Source organism: Chelonia mydas, chromosome 2 (assembly GCF_015237465.2).
Source record: "Chelonia mydas isolate rCheMyd1 chromosome 2, rCheMyd1.pri.v2, whole genome shotgun sequence".
In the NCBI taxonomy this organism is placed as follows: domain Eukaryota; kingdom Metazoa; phylum Chordata; order Testudines; family Cheloniidae; genus Chelonia; species Chelonia mydas.
In genome coordinates, this window is record NC_057850.1 from 56,622,156 (window position 1) to 56,641,995 (window position 19,840).

Here is a 19,840-nt window from a genome sequence, read left to right on the forward strand (position 1 = left end):
TGTTTAACTTCTTATCCTTTGCTGAGAAGCATAGAATTCATTCTCCACTATTTCAACTTATTGTTGCAGATGGGAAGAAGCTGTGACAACATTTTCTCACTCTTCTACTGCCAATAAGTGTCCTTTGTTGGAAATGGTTGAATATGTACCTGAATCGTTAAAGGTAAGATTGTTTAGACTACACATTAAGAATTTACTTCATTCTAAAAATTCTGTGAAATTTTCAAGTAAATCTGCAAGTGTGAGTATTTATAAAGACTTGGCACATGCAAGTGCAAATTGTCGTACATCCATGTAAACAAGGTAAAATTTCTCGTTTGTTAACATATATGTACAAGTATAAGTTGTGCACATCTCTGTGTATGCTGTAAATGTGGATTGAATCATTATTTTTGTTAGAAGGGCTGCTGTATTGTTAAAGACCATGGAAACTTTTTTTTTCTAAAGTATGGAAGTCTTCCTTTTTTTCTGAACAGTCCTAATTTTCAGCAATCATCATAATTAATTTATGCAAATTAATTGTTTTTCTTTTTACCCTGAAAGTTGGTTTTGGACAACTGTATGATTGAGTCTTCAGAGGAAAAGACAGGTCAAGACTTCTGTGTAAGTGGAAGAAAAAAAGTAATTAAAACTAGTACCTTTTAATTATTAAAACTCTTATTACAGTAAGATATGTCATAATGTACCTGCAATATATTAGTAGTGATAAATCGTTTGTTAGAAATTTGGATCGTAGTAAATTGAGTGAACTTGGCACTTTTTGAACTTTGGCAAATCATCAGTGTAGTTTATATCTGCTTAAACTTGCTTACTCTGTAAAGTTTAATCCCTTTTTAACATGTTTTAGATAGTTTATATCTGGATCATTGTGCAACTGAAATTCACCAAAGGTAAGCTGAGTAAACTGGTGGGTCTGTGCTCCCAGTGTGTGATTGGCAAGAATCCCTTTAGTTTAGAATAAATCATTTAAATCACCTCATCAGTTGGTAGCATGAATTTACCTGGTCATGCAGTTCAGTGGTACCAACTGCCTCTAATTGTCCAGTTATACCAGATGAAGGACAGGAGACACTGGATATGGTTTAATTAGACTGCAACTGTCTGGGAGTACCTGGCAGATAACAGTGTACAGTGCAGGTAAATCCATGATCATTTCACTATCTACCCAGGGGGCTTCCATTAGCCTTACCCCTTTTCCATCCTGGTTCCCAGCCAATCCACTGCTGGGTCCTTACCATCCCCCCGCCCTCGAATTAGGGTTAAGATGGGCTCTAAGGGAGAGGGGATAGCTCCCTGCTGTTCTAGTTATGGCAGCTCCAAACCCCCCTGTTTCCACTCGTTTAACAAACGCTTCCTTTACCAATCCATTTATCTGAACACTCTATCCCTTTCCTGTGGAGTACTTGCACAGGACATCTGCCCCATGCTTACATGAGTTGTGACATCATAGCCTAACTCCTGTTCCTGCTTGCCCTACCTATGCCCCACTGAACCTGCTGCGAGGAAGACAAAAAATCCCCCACCTTGCCTTGGTCCAGGTGAGAGAGGGTTTTCCTCACCTGACTTACTCTATATACTTTCCCCTTCCTTCTGGGTCTGGTCACCTGGAGGGACGATTCAGTGTCCCCACATTGAGCTGCTCTTCGGCTGCACCAGCATTAGTGCTTCTCTGCCTCTTAAAGAGGTATACTCCTTCCCCCAGCAAGCCAGACAACAGCCCCCCCATCTTAAGATGCAGTGCAGTCATTATCAGTCCCTTTTTCATTGCAATCTGTAATGGTGTTCCTTTTACTACCTGCTTTTGCATAGGTCAGCTGAGACAGACTTTACAGAAACACTACCACATCATAAATTGTTCCTTCATCTATTGTAAATACGAGATGGGAGGACCCACTTTGGCTTCAAAGGAGTAGGTGTTAAAAAATCCTTTCCCAGGAGAACTCAACTGAAAATGAGTGTCCTACAAAGCTCAAGTTAAGGCTACACTGTGGTGATCTTTTGCTACCACAGATACCTTGGGTGCTTTTGATGTCTGTTTCAAACTCCTTGAGAACTCTGATCTTTCAAGTCCTCAGTGTCTTTCTTAGTACTCCAGTATCTAAGCCACAGCCAAACATGTTGACTAGCCTGGTGAATACTTGTTATCACTTGACTTCACCTCTGTCAATCTGTGTACGTGTATCAACTGGTGAAAACAGTTTCCCAGTACGTCGCCCTACCAAACTGATTCAGTGTCCTCCAATTAAACTTAATGGCAAAATTTCCATTGACTTCAAGAATTGCAGGGTTAGACCTTAGATGGTTTTGGTGCTAAAATCATGAAGTGTGTATTTAACATCCCTGTTTGTTCTCTAACCTTTGAAGCTGTCATCACACAATTTCATAATATGCTTCAGTACAGTCGGCATCCTTGACTCCAGCAACTTCAGCACAAGTTGTGTTGATGTCATACTTAAAGTGTTGATGCATGTTCCTCCCCAGATGGTTCAGTAACATGAGCCAAACTGGGATAAGAAGAAAAAGAAAGAGGATTAATGAAATCAGAATTGCCATTTAAAGGCAATAGAAGAATATCCTTAAAATCTACACATCTGTCTGGAGACAAGGGGAGGAGACAGCTCCACACTTCGCTTTTGGAGGAGAGCACTGCTAAAGCCATTCTACTTAATCAGGAACCCACAAAAGGCTACAGTATTCATATTATGTAGTTCCTTGAACTGAAGGCCCTTTCAAATCTGATACTGTAGTCATCTATTGAGTATATGGGCCAGTTGGTGAAATATTTATGGAAATGATGCTGTCAACTTTGTATATTGACAAGGGAAGAAATATCTTGTACCAAGAGATGTCCCTGATATCCCCTTTTCACCTTCTGCATGAGATTAGAACATAAGAATATAATAGCTGCCATACCGAGACAGACTGTGATCCATTTGCTTAGTAGTTGTCAAAGCTTCACTGGGAGTGAACAGAATAGAGTGATTGTGGAGTGATCCACCCAGTCTTCTTTCAGAGGTTTAGAGTTGCCCCAAGCATGGGGTTGCATTCCTAACCATCTTGACTAATAGCCATTGATGGACCTATCCTCCATGAACTCATCCAGTTCTCTTTTGAATATAGTATACTTTTGGCCATCACAGCATCCCATGGAAACGAGTTCCACGGTTAGTTGTGCATTGTGTGAAAAAAATACTTCTTCTTGTTTGTATTAAGCCTGAGGTTTATTAAATTCATTTGGTGACTCCTCGTTTTTATATTGGATAATGGGTGAATAACACTTCTCTATTCATTTTTCCCACACCATTCATGATTTTATAGACCTCTATCAGATCCCCCTTAGTCATCTCTCTCTTTTTTTTAAAGCTGAATAGCCCTAATCTTTTTAGTCTCTCCTTGTATGGAATGTGTTCCATACCCTTGATCATTTTTTTTATAGTAGTTGAGATTGAAATGGACACATTCACAATTGGCTTAGCAGTTCAGTGGATGTATATAATTGTGTCTGTGTATATATAATTGTGTATATAATTTTGTGTGTGTGTGTACACCCACACCCACACAAAATGATATATACACATACAGATACATAACATACACATAATGTAAATATATGCGTCCCGGTAGGTTGTCTTATTTTCCTCTTTGTCCTGCAAACTGTTTTGAAGGTCAGTTGCTGTGATTTTCATGTTTAGAAATTGTTATAACTATAATTTAAACTTTAGCAATTTATAGGTCATCAACTTTGCTAAAATACCTCTTGAAATGAATCTGGAATCAAAGGTTATAAATTTTCCAGAATATATGCTAATTTCTTAACCATGAGAACAGGCGAAATGTTCATTTTTTGAGTCAAACACAGACCTGGTTTAAGTGGTGCAGCTGTCTTCAGTGTTCATAAAGTTGCATATAGATTCCAAGGCCTGAAGGGATCATTATGATCATCTAGTATGATGTCCTGTATAACACAGGCCACAGAACTTCCCCAAAATAATTCCTAGAGCACATCTTTTAGAAGAACATCCTGTCTTGATTTTAAAATTGTCAGTGATGGAAAATCCATCATGACCCTTGGTAAATTGTTCCCATGGTTAATTACTCTCACTGTTAAAAATTACACCATATTTCCAATCTGAATTTGTCTAGCTGCTATTCCAGTCATTGGATCATGTTAAACCTTTCTCTGCTAGATTGATGAGTCCATTATCAAATATTTGTTCCCCATGACTTATAGACTAAGCAAGTCACCCCTTAAACTTCTCTTTTGAGGTCAATAGATTGAGCTTTTTGAGTCTTGCTATAGGGCATGTTTTCTAATCGTCTAATTATTCTGTGACTCTTCCTGAAACCTCTCCAATTTATTAACATCTTTCTTTGAACTGTGGGCACCACAACTGGACACAGTATTCCAGCAGCAGTCACACCAGTGCCAAATACAAAGATAAAATAATCTCTCTACTATTACTTGAGATCCCCCTGTTTATGCATCCTAGGATTACATTAGCTCTTTTGGCCACAGAAAGCTTATGTTCAGCTGATTATCCACCATGACCCCCAAATCTTTTTCAGAATCACTGTTTCCCAGGATAGACCCCTCCATCCTATAAGCATGACTTCCATTCTTTGTTCTGATACATATACATTTCCATTTAGCCATATTAAAACATGTATTGTTTGCTTGCACTCCTTTTACCAAGGTACCCAGATCACTCTGAATCAGTGACTTCTCGTCTTCGTTATGTACCACTCACCCAATTTTTGTTTCATCGACATACTGTCTCAGTGATAATTTTATGTTTTCTTCCACATCATTGATAAAAAAATGGTTAATAGCATAGGGCCAAGAACTGATCCCTCCAGAACACCACTAGAAAAACACCCGCTCTATGATGATTCCCCATTTACAATTACATTTTGAGATATAGCAGTTAGTCAGTTTTTAATCCATTCAATGTGTGCCATATTAATTTTATATCATTCTAGTTTTTAATCAGCATGCCATATGATACCAAGTGCAACACCTCAGAGAAGGCTAAGGTAAATAGATTACGTCAACAATATTACCTTTATCAACCAAACTTGTAATCTCATCAAAAAATATATCAAGTTAGTTTGATAGGATCTATTTTCCATAAACTCATGTTGATATGCATTAATTACTATACCATCCTTTAATCCTTTATTACTTGAGTCCCTTATCAGCCACTCAGTTATCTTGCTTGGGATTGATGTAAGGCCTATAATTAACAGAGTAATCCTGTTTATTCTTTCTAAATATTGGCACAACAACATTAGCTTTCTTCCAGTCTTCAGGAACTTTTCCAGAGCTCCAAGACTGATTGAAAATCAGTATTGATGATCCAGCGAGCTCCTCAGCAAACTCTTTTAGAAGTCTTGGATGCAAGTTATCTGGACCTGCTGATTTTAAAATGTCTAACCTTAATAGCTGCTGTTTAACATCCTTCAGAGATACTAATGGAATGGAAGGAGTGTTATCACCATATTATGAGACTATATCATCTGTTTTTTCCCCAAAGACAGAACAGAAATGTTTATTGAACACTTCTGCCTTTTCTCTGTTGTTGTTGATAATTCTACCATTTCCATCTTGTAATGGACCAATGCAATTGTCAGGATTCTTTTTGTTCCTACTATATTTTAAAAAACTCTGCAGGCCATAGCTTTCTTCTTACGTCCTTTGGCTTCCCATATCAATTTTCTACATTAATAACTTCTGATTTATATTAATTACTATCAACTTCCCCTTTCTTCCATTTGTTAGACATTAATTTGTATAAATGCCTTCACGTCCCCTGTAAACGAGGTTGTTTTTTTAACCAGGATGTGCTTATTCCAAACCTGAAAATGGCTTCTGAATATAAATTGGCACATCTTATTATCACTTCCAAAATCTAAAAGAACAGACAGTCACCTTACAGATATCCAAGGAAGCAGGATATATTTTTAAGTCTTTGTTGCTTTTACAATTGTGCTAATTTTGGATTTATATTAAAACATCTCATGTAGATTTTCATTGGATTGTGTCCACAACATTAAGAGATCATTTTGAAAATTAATATAATACTATCAGGTTTCTTTCTTATATTACCTATATAACGTTTACCTTGTAGTCAATGCTAAAATAAAATAAAAATCTAGAACAATTATTTAAAATTATAATATTTTAGGGGAAATACTCTTTAAGAGTATTTTAAGATCCCATTTATTTTACTGATAGTGATGAAAATCCATAATAATCATAGCTGGTCGTATAGATTGCATAGTTTTACTGAGTGATTGATAAGTACAAAGTGTCCATGTTGATAGTTATTCTGCCACAACTGTCATATTTTTTCTGAAGAATATTTAATTTATTTTTTGTTTTGTTTGCTTTGATGTACCAAGACTGAACTGCTACATCAATATTGTCATAAACACACACTAATATGTGTATTTACTGTACAGATTGAATATAACTTCAGGTATCTCCAGTGTCCACTAATACTTAACAAAAAAGTAAAGGCAGATGAAGAAATTGTCTATGAACCGCTTACCACTCTAAATGTAAGTTCTGTTTTTTAACTATCAAAATATTGTACATTGGTATTGTTGGAGCTAAAGGTACGATTTTTTTCATTGTAAACCCTCTTTTCCAGGGGTTGTAACTCAGCAGTTTTAAAGCACATTGGGCTGAAACTTGAGCATTAATTTGCCAGTGGAAGTTCTTATAGTTTATATAATAAATATTTTAATCAGTTATTAGGTATAGATAGACGTTATGAACTTAAAAAGAAAAGGAGGACTTGTGGCACCTTAGAGACTAACAAATTTATTTGAGCATAAGCTTTCGTGAGCTACAGTTCACTTCATCTGATGCATTCAGTGGAAAATACAGTGAGGAGATTTATATACACAGAGAACTTGAAACAATGGGTGTTACCATACACACTGTAACAAGAGTGATCAGGTAAGGTGAGCTATTACCAGCAGGAGAGCTGGGGGGGAAGAAACCTTTTGGAGTGATAATCAAGGTGGGCCTGCACTTCAGATACTTTGAGAGGGTACAGTGTGTGTGGATGTGCATGTATCTAAGCAAACTCATCCTTCATCACTAGTGACCACATCCTGAAATGTAAACAGAGTTGCAGAAAAAGCATTTTTAAGGGAGGGATTTGGCCAGGGTACAAGTGGCCATGATGTATTCGCCATTTCCTTTCTTCACTTGCAGATTGCAAAATGTTTTATTGATCTAAAACAAATTCCAATGTTCTCACACAACATTAGCCTCAAAGAATATTGTGTTCTTTCCAATTCAATCATAATAAAATTAGATAAATAAGATCATTTCAAATGTACTGTACCTTTCAGTAGGCTAGAATTCATGTAAAGTACAGTGGGATCCTGATCTAACTGGGACCTGGGCCAAATGGGATAATAAAACATCTGGATAAACTGGAGAATGGATGGTGGGACTCCCCACTGTCAGCTCCGGGCAGTCGGTGGTTTGGCTGATATGGAGAGCCAGATAATTGAGGCTCAGATAAAGGTGGTTCTAGTGTACTGAAATAGGTAATCTAAACAATTGGTTTGTAACTGGGTCACTCAACTGAATTGGATATACTGTATGTTTGATACATTTGTTTACACATTTTGTAGGCTATGGTACGTCATAATCGCATGGAGCTTCTCAATCATCCTGTATGTAAAGAATATTTGCTCATGAAGTGGTATGTATCTGTTAATTGGACCGCCAAAAGAGATATTAGAGTAAATTGTATTTTTTAATCTCTTATCAGATTTTCAATAAAATGGAATATACAAAGAAACCCATTGCTATAAAAATGTTTATATGTCCTATGGAAAAGATTTGTTACAAAGAAAGATAATTTTAACTGTAGAATTTAAGTCAGTTTCACTCCCATCCAGTCACCCTGATAAGAATATTTAAATATCTCAACCATTAGCAGATAAAATAAAAAGGTTGCTTGAATGTTAGCAAAGATTCTTGCAGATTCTTTTGAACTTACAAGAGGCAGAAACTCACCCCCATCTATATTGGCACAAGTTTTATTTTCTGTTCCATTACAGAAAATCTGGTGTAACTTCATTAACTTCAAAGGAAACAAGAGCAGAGTTGGGCCCAGAGACCCTAAAGTCAGCCATTAAGCCTTTGTTCACCTTGAACTCCTGGCAAGGCCAGTCACTAAGAATATTTATACAGTTGTAATTGCATGGTTGCAACCTTAAAGTGCATTTCCCCATGATCACAAAAGGACAATTGGAAATACAACCTCACAAATATAACCTTTTTTTATCTTCCAGGATGGCCTATGGGTTCCGAGCACATATTATGAACCTCAGTGTGTATTCTCTTGGTCTCATTCCTCTGACTCTTCTGATCACCCGCATACGACCAGGAATATCTTCCAATGCAACAGAAACCCATCAAACAGGACCATTAGAGTATGAGGTACTATTTTTAATTAGTTACAATTTATCATTTTAAAACAGGGCAATATGATAATTGAAATGGTTTTCTAGAATTATTAGTCACTTTGCAACAATAAGGCATATAATTATAAAACATATACATCCAAACAATCTATTCTCATGCTGCTATTGTCCTGGAATGGGAAGTGGTAATTCCTGTATAAATTCCACAGTATTTTTCTCTATTTTTACTCATTTTCTGAAAATTTTACCTCTTGGGCACATTTTTTTTCCGGTTTCTGTCTCTGCCCTAAGGCAGAGTTTGAACAAAAGGGATTAAGCTGCTTTTTAGTATGAAGTGTCTGAAAAAATACACTTTCTGTCTTTTTCTTAAAAATAAAAAGCAGCAAAATGGGTAATGTCCAAAGTTGCAAGTTTGAAATCTGGCATGGATAGTGCTTTTGAATATTCCAGTGAACATTGGGTTTTACTTGGCCATGTTTTGTGTCTTTGACATTCACAGGCCACACAAGCACAGTACATTTTGCACGAAGCTCAAAAAAGTATGCAACTAAGAAGGGTTGTACTGTGTATGACTAACTCTGCTGTAGCTATAGTGAAAAATGTAGCGAAGGAATACTGTTAAGCCATTGCCTCAGCCTGTGTTCATCTTGTAAGGGGTTAAAGAAAGGCTCCTGCACATATTTCAAGGATTTTCAAGATTCTTTTTCAGGATTCTTCCCACAACCCCCAGGCACTTTGTAAATTGTAAAAGTGTTGAAGAAGGGCTGCTGTGCGACAATATTTATGATATCCTACTTGGGAAACAGAATGCTATTGCATATAAAAGACTTAATCAAAACACATACACACAAGTAAAGGTTGTGTACGCAACCGTAACTTTGTCATCTGCTTAACCCGGTATCCTCAATATTCTGTTGATATAGATGGGAATTCATTATTTATACAGCACCATGAGTCAGCATTGTGCTTTACACACAAATAAAAAGAAATAAGCTAATCGGCAGAGGAAACTAGAGAGAAGGATAGATGTTGATGTACTGTGGTGAGATAAGAACCTGAAAACTGAAAAATAGCGGTGAAGTTTACAATAGCAATATCACACATATGCAACTTTAATGTTTGGTGTGGTGGTGGTGGTATTGATTCTTTTTCTTTTCAGGTTTCCAAGAACACTCAAACAATGATTTTAAAATACTGCATGTTTGTTGTCTTTTGTGATATCATGATGTTCAAAATGAATATTAAGGTGAATATAAATCAACAAATGGAACAGAGAAAAGGGGAGAGGAAATCTAAATTATATTGCAATATCTCCTCCCCACAAAAACCCCAAAATATTGAAAATAATGTTAATTTCAGTGTGTCAGTTATATACACATGGTTAATATAATTATAAATGATTAAATGTGCCTCGGGCCTAGGAGGAAAATCCACAACACACGGTGTACTGGCGAGATCAGTGACAAAAACATCCAGAAACAAGACATACAGTAACTCTGTGTGTGACTTTGCAGTCAAGGCTTATGCATCTTGTGGAAATTGCTGGAATATGTGGCCAAGTTTTGCCCTCGCCTTGCCTTGCTTAAAACCATGCAGTAACTCTGAAGTCAAGATATGACCAGGTGTGAGCCAAGTACTTGAGGGAGCACAGTGTATGTGAGGCAGAGCTTGGCCTATGGTGTAGATTTAAAACTAATTTGTTCATTTGAGATAATGGTTGACACATTGGCAAGGAGGTGAGAGCAGCTCTGCTGCTGGCATGTGAATGTGTCTGAGAAAAGATATGACTAAGACATAGTCTGAATTTATTTAGTGAGTATGAAATTCACCAGTGGTGTGGGGGTCAGTATGAGGAATTCCATGTCACTAATGTCTTTCATAGTGGCTGCATTGGGAGACATCAAGGGAGAGTAGCCAGTTAAGGGTGCCCGCACACCCTTTAAGTACCATGGAAAGGATCCCCTTGCTAGCCGTGAATACTGTAGGCCAGCATGGAAGATAATAATGGTGCAGAGATGATGGGCCACAGGTTCAACGATTACACACATCCAGTGCAACACTCTGTGCAAGTGGTATAGATGGGCAGTGGCTACCATTTCAGCTCATAGGCTTGAATAGCCGCTCTAGGGAGGCTGCACAGCAGTCCTGGTCGAAGACTCTGAGTTGTAGGGCTGAATTTCACCTCTGCAACCCCTCCAGTATAGAGCCTCATTATCAGTATAGAGCCTCATTGTCTGAACTCAATGCAGGTGGAGTGGATTTCACCATAAATGTTAATAGAACACTTTTATTACTATTTTTAATGATATTCTCCTGGAAAATTTTGTCCTGTGAATTGTCAGACTTGTCAATGCAACATGAGTGTCCTAATTAGAATTTCAGCCAAAGTTTCTATTATATTTACCATTTTGTTGTCCTTTCTGGTTTCTGTTTCAGGATTCATACTTCATAAGAGTATGTATGTGTTTAGTTTTTACCATGAGTTTATTTGGAATCTGCAAAGAGATATTTCAGCTCTTTCAACAGGTATATGTATATAATTTATCATACTCTATTTGTCTTAATAATTTTGTTTGATATTAAAAACACTGCTGGATTTTTCTTCTATTATAAGTGAAATGCTAACTTAGAGTTATACTCAAGATACACTAAAACTTAAGAGGACAGAAAAATATTATATAATTTATTATTTTTAATGGTTTCATACTTGTCAGTATGCTAATTTTTTCTCTCTTTCAAATCCTAGAAATTGAAGTACCTGTTGGATTACTCTAATCTATTAGACTGGATAATTTATACCTCAAGCATAATTTTTGTGTCTTCCTTATTTGTTAATATCCCAGCTCACCTGCAGTGGGAATGTGGAGCAATTTCTGTATATTTATCTTGGATGAACTTCTTGCTTTATCTTCAAAGGTAAAATTTAGGTCCTGACTCTCCAAACACTTAGAATACAAACATTTAATTCATAGGAATAATTTCATGGGTAAAATTATAACACATGCATGGATTAGGCCTTTGCTCTGTTTCTGTTTTCCCTAAGGAATTTTGAATTGTGATTCATTGTTTTTCATAATGAAAACTTCAAAGCACATAACACCAATTGAAGAAATAATAGATAATGTGACTAGCACTCTCCATGTCACTTTGTAAGAAAACAAAGGATCTTTAGGTTTTTTAGTGGCCTAAATACAAAATTGTTAAAATGTTATGTTGTATATCCTTTCAGCTTCAGAAAAAAAGGATTTTTTTTTTGCTATCATTTGAAAAATCTTAAAAAGAAAAAAGGTCTGAAGAGAAAGATTAGTTACGCCTAATAAAAGGAAATGTTTCTTGTTTTGCGTTATATCCAGAAGAAAGCAGCCTCCACTAGCCTAAGAAAGCCTGCCCTTTAGTTTTTACCTATGGAGACTGCCCCGCAACTGAGGAAAAGGTGGTTTTTTTTGTTTGTTTTTTACTCCAGAGGAGCCTTGTAGTATCATTTCATCGATTAAATGAAAAACCAAAAAATTTTCCTCTCTCGTATTTTAACAAGGAGCTGGGATGGGTAAGATTTTTCCATGGCTGACTGATAGTCTATCAAGTACTAATATGGTCCTCATTACCATAGTCAGGGCCAGCTCTACAGTTTTTGCCGCCCCAAGCAGTGAAAAAAAACTGCCGCCGCGGATGGCAAAAGGAAGAAGCTGCCACCGATTTGCCGCCGCGGCCGGCAAAGGGGAGAGGCTGCTGCCAAATTGCCGCCGCTGTGGGTGGAACAGAGAGGCTGCCGCCGAATTGCTGCCGTGGCCAAAGGAACTGCCACCCCTTTCTAACTGCCGTCCCAAGCACCTGCTGGGAACGCTGGTGCCTGGAGCCGGCCCTGACCATAGCGTCAGGACACCTCATAATCGGTAGTGTACTTACCCTCACAACATCCCTGTGAGCTATGGAAGTAATTACATCTATTTAACTAATTGGGAACCCAAGACACGGAGCTATTAAGGGTATGTCTACTCTGCTTTATAAACCCGGGTCTGTGGGACGTTGGCTTGTGGACTCGGTGTTTCCAAGCCTGTGTTTGAACAGTCACACTGCATTGTAAACCTGGGTTTACAGTTGCTCAACCTGGGTCTCTCAGCTATGCTAACATGGCCATACTGATCTGCGCAAATCTTCTGACTCAGGTCTACAGCTTGAGCTCTGTCCACACTGCAAAATGACAGGGCTTGGAGACCTGCGTCACAGGGGCACTTGTGCTCTGACCCATGCCCCCCCAGCAAGATCTCAGCGCCAGGCTCCTAGGTGCTTGCTGACCCAAGTCAGATTGATTTGTTGATGGATGGAAGGGGAGCTTGGGCTCAAACCTCAGTCAGAGCCTGGGTTTGGTGTGCAGGGTATCCCCTTAGGGTACCTCTAGACTTTGAGCTGATGGTATAAATTCAAGCTTGAGAAGATGTACCTGCGTTAGCACTGATCAAGTTAGCATGTTAAAAATACAATATAACTGCAGAGGTGGAAAGGAGTAGCAGCCCTAAGTACATAACCCATGTACTCAGGGCAGCTAGCCCTCCCATTGCTGCAGCTACACTCTATTTTTAGCATGCTAGCCCAATAAGAGCTAATGTAGGTACATTGCCTCCAACTGGAACTGATACCTTTAGTTTGAAGTGTGGACATACTCTAAAGGTCTACACTACAGCTGCTGCAGCAACACAACTATGGCACTGCAGCACCATAGTATAGATGCTTCCTACATTAACAGAAGATTTTTTTTCCCATTTATATAGTTAGTCCATCTCTTTGAGAGGCAGTAGCTAGGTAGACAGAAGAATTCTTCTGTCAGCTTAACTGCAGCTACACAGGGATTAACTCTATCTAACTATCTTACACAGCTTACAAAATTTTTCACAGCACTGAGCAACATGGTAAAGCAGGGACTTGAACCAGGGTCTCCTAAGTCTAAGGCTGATACCCTAACTGCTCGACCATCCTTCTTTGTCCTGGGGAAATGTTTCCTCTCCCCAAAGCACTTTTAGTTCTGTATTCCAGCAGAAACTTTTAGGTACCATTTACATCAGTTTTCTAACCTATTAGGCCTGACTCTTTTCTCAGTTACATCATTTTACCCTCGTATGACTCCTTTGCCTTCAATGGAGTTACTCCTGATATACACAACATAAAACAGAAAAAGATTAGGTCCTCTATTCCTAAAACTGCTCCTCTGAACTAACGCATAATATATCATTGGAGAAACGCTAAAGTTGGGATTTTTCCATCTGCTATGGCCCTTTTATGCTGCTGCGGCAGTGTCAAAGAGCTGTGAAAGGCCTAAATCTGGCTGGGGGAGGGAGTGTGGGAATTCACCCAGTACAAGCTTTCTATAAGGCATCTCCAGTGCCCTATGAGAACCCCGCTGTAATCCCTGGTGTTGGGGCAGCTTTGGGGATGAGGCAGAGAGTGGGAGGGGAATATCACAGGCAGGAGGGGGCGGTGACTTGAGACATAGTGCTGCAGGGATTGTGGGTAGCACTTCTGTGCATAGGCCAGCTTGAAACAACTGTTACATAGGCAGCCCTCTGTAGCACAAAATCAGGAGGCTACAAAGGTGTCTTAAAGCCATGGTAGCTTGCCCCTTGACCTCAACTGTGAGCTTTTTGCTGCAGCTTTTAGAGGTGTAGCACATTTTATCCCTCGTTGCGAAAGAAGGAAGATCTTATAAATTGGAGAGCTGGCTTATCTCACGGTACCAGCTCTCTTTGTTTCTAGTGGCTAAGTCACGTTAAAAGACAGCTATAATAGATTGACTGGTTTTCTAATATTACTTTTACATGTAATCAGTTGCTGTACATGGTACAGGGGGGTTAGGCATTCTTAGATGGGAGAGGAGGTGGGATCATGAATGGGAGAGAGGCCAGCCATGAGACAATCATCTTTCAATTAAAATGTGATGCACCATATTAAAAAATCTGAGAACCCCTATTCTAAACTTGTAACAAACTGGACTTTTTCCACTTTTGTGTGCATGAAATTAGAAAAATGTACTGACCATTTAAAAATCTTTCCTAGAAGCAAAATGACAACCAGGCAGCTTGCATTAGGGTTGTGCTCTGCTTTACAGATATGGCAAGAAAAGTAACCTGTCATAGTATTTGATGGTGGTTAATTTTTACCTACAAACATTTTCTTAGATTTGAAAACTATGGAATCTACATTGTAATGTTCTGGGAAATTCTGAGGACTTTGATTCGGATTGCTGTTGTGTTCTTTTTCCTGATATTGGCCTTTGGACTCAGCTTCTTTGTCCTTCTGTGTTCACAGGTTAGATTAATGGCATAGTTATTTGTTGTCATTGTTAATAATCCTGTTTGTATGTTTCCTGTATTCAGATATTTGATAGATACAATTGATGAGGTACTTTAATAGTCTAAAATTAGGACAATTTATAATGTAGTGAAAAATAATTTCTATCTTTGAAAAAATAACATATCTATAATAATTCAGAAACCAATCCAAAAGGTGCTACTGTTGTTTTTCCCTATAAAAGAAAATATAGAAGGATAGATTGCCCCATAAGAACCCCAGAGTTGTTGGAGCTCTTCTTGCATAGATCTTCCCCAAGATTTAAAAAAAAAAAATTGGACAAGAAGTTCTCTGGACCATTGGTGTTAATTTTTAATAAATGTTGGAATGCTGGGGAAGTTCCAGAGCACTGGAAGAGTACTAACAGGGTGCCAGTATTTAAAAAAGGAAAAAACCTAGATAACCTAGGTTACTGTATCTAGATAATTGTACCTTGACATTGATCTAAGGTAAAATAATGGAAAGGCTGACACTTGACTCAGTCAATTAAGAATTGAAGAATGGCAACATGATCAATACCAGTCAACAAGGTTGTATGGAAAATACTGTAGGTCTTGTTAAATGAACTTGGAATCATTTTTGTATGAAATTATGTTTGGTTGATAAAGGGGTATGTGTTGATATAATAGACTTCTGTAAAGTATTTGACTTAGTGCCCTGTGCATCAGAGAAACTGTCAAATTCAACTGTCAGAAGCCCTTTTACAGAAGCGCAGATGGGAGCCCAATTTGTCCCTACGTGAACATTGTAAATAAAAATAGAATAGGAGAGAATATCCTGATTCTGTGTCCCCTCATTTCTCTCCAGTCAGAAATTAATCCACTCCAGAAGTGCATCACTCCAGTTTGAATCACTCGGTATGGTATTTAGGACAATAGTTTTTGCAAGGCTGAATAGTCAATGGGGTTGCACCAGTTTACACCAGCAGAAGATCTGGTCCACTCTATCTTGTATTTGTAAATTTTACAAATCTATGTGCAAGTTTTAAATACACCACAACCAATATTCATGAATAGAGAATCTGGAAGAAGAAAAAAAAAGAGGGGACATTACAGATTTTAAAAACGTACCTGTTTACATTGCCTGCCTTATTTCTTTTTTCAGGAACATTACAAGACTCCGTTCCTTTCTGTAATGCAGACATTTGCTATGATGCTGGGAGATATTAATTATCATGAAGCTTTCCTTGATCCGCTGCTAAGTGATAATTTGCCCTATCCATTCCTGAGTTATGCAGTTCTCATTGTCTTCACCTTGCTTATTCCAATTCTTCTTATGAACTTGCTGGTAAGTATTTCACATAGTAAAATATGGAGATTTGGGAACATAACTGTTTATACACATCATTATTGGATAGGATAATTTGTGTATATGCACGCTGATTTGCAGAAACCTTTGTTCATTAGTTAGCAACATGACTTTTTTTTTTAAATAAGACATTGAGGTGTTCCCTTTTGCCTTTCTCTGGTTCTCTTTTCTCCATTCTTCCTTCATTTTACTACCTAAAACAAGTGTTTTTCTGTCATTGTTGCAGAACAAGTTTAAGTATTTATGTATTTAGAGCCAGATTGTGATGGCCCTTGTGCAACTGCAAAGTATAAGGTGGGCATGCAAGAATCCAGCCCCTTATGTTGCCCTCCCTCAATATTAGCCCCTATGCTCCATGGAGTCCAGAGACTACTGGTTCCTCCCCCTCCCTTAGGAAGCAATGAACCCAAAAAGGGACAGGGAAGGAAGCAAGATCATGGCCACACCCCAGCTGACAGAGCAAGGGTGGCACATCATGGAGAGCAACCTTGTACCAGCCTAATGGCTGGAGCAGTTTGTGTCCCCTACCCATGTCCATGGAGAAGCCATAGCAGAGACTGTGCCTGTCTGAGGCATAATTTCTCCAGTGCTTCTCCTGAACTGATGTGACTTAACAGTGCCGCCATCCAGGACATAAAAGCCAATATCTAGACCTAACAGTAGTAATTTACAGGTTGACGTTCTTAGAGCCATATTTAAACAAATTGCTTAAGCAAATCTCAGTGGGTTGTATTAAATAAATGAACCACTTATCCCCTTGGAAGTTTCAGAGTAACAGCCGTGTTAGTCTGTATTCACAAAAAGAAAAGGAGTACTTGTGGCACTGTAGAGACTAACCAATTTATTTGAGCACAAGCCCTCGTGAGCTACAGCTCACCTTGTTGAACACTAAATGGTAGGACTGATGTAAATAAAAAGGATCAGCAAACTGGAACTGTAGCAAAGAGAGCGAGAGAGAGAAAATATTTTATGCATCATCTTTGCCTATGCCCCGTTAAACAACATGTTTGAGAAGAAATGATACAAAGATTTTTATTTTACAGGATGTTGGCCTGATCCTGCTTCAATTGAAGTCAATGAAAGCAATAAAGGGCCTTAAAGAAGCTGTATTAGTTTTTGAACAGTTCTTAGAAGTAGTTAAAAAGAGCATAAGGTCTGCCAAATATAATTTGCTAAGAAAATGAAAATATAATTAAACAAACAATTAACTTTTTTGATTATGGATTTTAGGCATGCACAAATCTTCTGTGTTTAGTGGGTAATGTTCTGCTGATACAATATGATTTAGCAAAAGGCTTTTCAGATCATAATACCAGTGAGGAATATAATTTAAACCACGCAATGTAAAAAATCACGTAATTAAAAATACTTGTTTGATTCTATGTTGTTGTATTTTTAGATTGGTTTGGCTGTTGGAGACATTGCTGAGGTGCAAAAATATGCTGCACTGAAAAGGATTGCAATGCAGGTTCGTAGTGTATGTTAGGTTTTAGGGTGTAAGTAGAAGATATAATTGCTTAAACATCACCTTGAAAGAACTGGTTTATTTAGCATTAATATTATTGGTCTCTAGTGTCGTTTTTAATATAATTTTTATCACTATGGTAAACTTATATTCATATATCTCTGTAAGCTAGGTAGGTTGACAAGTGCATTCCATCCTAAATCCCAGCTTTTGGTCATTTGTATAACTATACAAAAATTCCTTATAGGATGAAATTTTTCATGCTTTTAGCTAAAAATAAATTGTTAAAGTAAGTTTGAACAGTCAATTCAGCCAATTTTAGTTATGTGAGCATAAAAGCCAAAAATAGTATGTGTAATTTTGGGGATTTATTGCTTTCCCTTTGAAGGGGAGAATCTATTTAGCCTAAAAATGATCAAGATTCATGAAAATGTGAAGGATACCAGATCCACTGCAACATATTAGAGGCTCACTCAGTTGGGCAGAGGCTATGTATTGAAACGTGTTATATGGTAGCCAATGACAGTAATTAAGGGACTTAATTCAAAGGTATTTAGGTGCCTAAAGATGCAGATGGTGGGGTTTTCAAAAGTATATGAGCACCTAACTCATTTATGCACTTCTGGAAACCTGATTATGAACCTATCTGCATTTATGGTGCCCCAAATCCTTTAAAAATCTAGGCCTTGGGGCTTGCTTACTGGAGTAAGGCAGCTTAGGCGACATGACTTTGTAATGTTTTCACTTAAGAAATCTGCAGGTCTGCTGCTTGGAGTTCTATACACACATTTATTTAGAACTCAGCCCACCTATCTGTAGGTTGTATGACCACTAGACTTCCATGAGTGAAAACGTGAAGAATATGCAATTGTCAAATAAGAAATAAAGGTTACTTATCATTAATTGTAGTTCTTAGAATGTATTGCTTCTGCATCCTCACACTACCTTGGAGTTCTACTTCTCTAGGGCTCCAAAGTTTAGTGGAAGGAACCGAGGTGATTGGGAGCGTACAGCTGTTTTGTAGTTCCAACTTTGAACGTTCAGGAACTCAATGTCAAGAGGGGGTGCACATGTGGCTCTGGTTTGCACTGCTTTCTAGAACGTTCCCAGAGCTTCACAATGCTGCAGCATATATCCCAGAAGTGTGCAGAGGCAATACACTTAAAGAACGACGCTTACTGGTGAGTAACCTTTCTCTTTTGATGCTCACAAAACTCACAATTAGCTGAACTGACTATGTTCAAACTTCTTTTAAAAATTTGCTTTTAGCTTACGGAATGAGAAATTTCATCTCAAAAGGAATTTCTTTTGCTAGAGATACAAATGACTGAAAGCAGGGGTTTGGGATGGAATACAGAGGCAATTCTTGAAGAAGAAATGCATGTTTTGCACTTATTTAGTTATTGGTTGGTGTGATGGAGTGTGCGCCCCACACCAGCTCTGATAGGGATAATGAAGGTCTAAGAGGCCAATTAGTTCACTTTGCATCACCTGAAAAAAGGAGGGCCGAGGTTAATTGAGAGTGAAGCCCAGATGGGGAACGGCAGGGCCAGCACTATAAAACCACGAGGCTGAAAGCAGCAGAGGGCTGCAGGGGAAGAAGTCTGCAGTTGCTTCCTAGGAGGAAGTCGGCCTCCAGGAACAAAGAGGAAGTCCAGTGGGAGAGCAAGCCCTGGGATCCTGTACTGGATTAAGGAGTCTGGTAAGAGGCCAGGAGGGGTGAAGTAGCCACAGGAGTTGAGTAGGCTCCAGTGGTAAACCCAGAACCAGGAAAGAGAAGATAAGGAGTAACCTGACTCCAGAGAGAGCGAGACCACAGATGAGAAACTGAAGGATGGGGCATCAGACTAGTTGAATGCTATTCCCCAGGCGTGGTCACTAGGAGTCATCCAGTGATGTAGAGCACAGGTGGCTATCAGAAAACTCAAATATCTGTGTTTTGAAACTTCAAATGACCTATGTGATCTTTTCCATGTTTGACAAATACATGAAATACCAATGCTATGAATAATGGAAATGAGCTGATCTAGTATTTCATGTTTAATGAAATAAGTATACATGTTCAGTATTTCCTTAACAGTTTCAATGGATGGAGGGTGTAGTAGAGTCCTCAAAGGGCCAGAACCCAGTTTGCAGTCTCTCACCTCCCAGCAGCAAGGACTTTCCATCCAGTTCTTAACTCTTGTATGTGGCTTATCCTTGCCTCAGCATTTTCAACATCCTTAGTCTCTCATTACTTGGGGGAGTGGGGGAATGAGATTTATGCCCCTCCTG

The 19,840-nt window shown here is 38.3% G+C and overlaps 1 protein-coding gene across 1 annotated transcript in view; it reads left to right on the forward strand.

Moving 5' to 3' along the window:
* The window catches only part of TRPA1 (transient receptor potential cation channel subfamily A member 1), a 60,595-nt gene that overhangs the window by 35,830 nt on the left and 4,925 nt on the right, over positions 1–19,840 (forward strand). The window contains exons 15-24 of the mRNA XM_037892449.2: positions 70–163; positions 544–603; positions 6,463–6,561; positions 7,654–7,724; positions 8,320–8,467; positions 10,888–10,977; positions 11,198–11,367; positions 14,622–14,751; positions 15,898–16,080; positions 17,501–17,569. Of these exons, the coding sequence (XP_037748377.1) occupies positions 70–163; positions 544–603; positions 6,463–6,561; positions 7,654–7,724; positions 8,320–8,467; positions 10,888–10,977; positions 11,198–11,367; positions 14,622–14,751; positions 15,898–16,080; positions 17,501–17,569 (1,114 nt within the window). The remainder of the gene's footprint in view (positions 1–69; positions 164–543; positions 604–6,462; positions 6,562–7,653; positions 7,725–8,319; positions 8,468–10,887; positions 10,978–11,197; positions 11,368–14,621; positions 14,752–15,897; positions 16,081–17,500; positions 17,570–19,840) is intronic.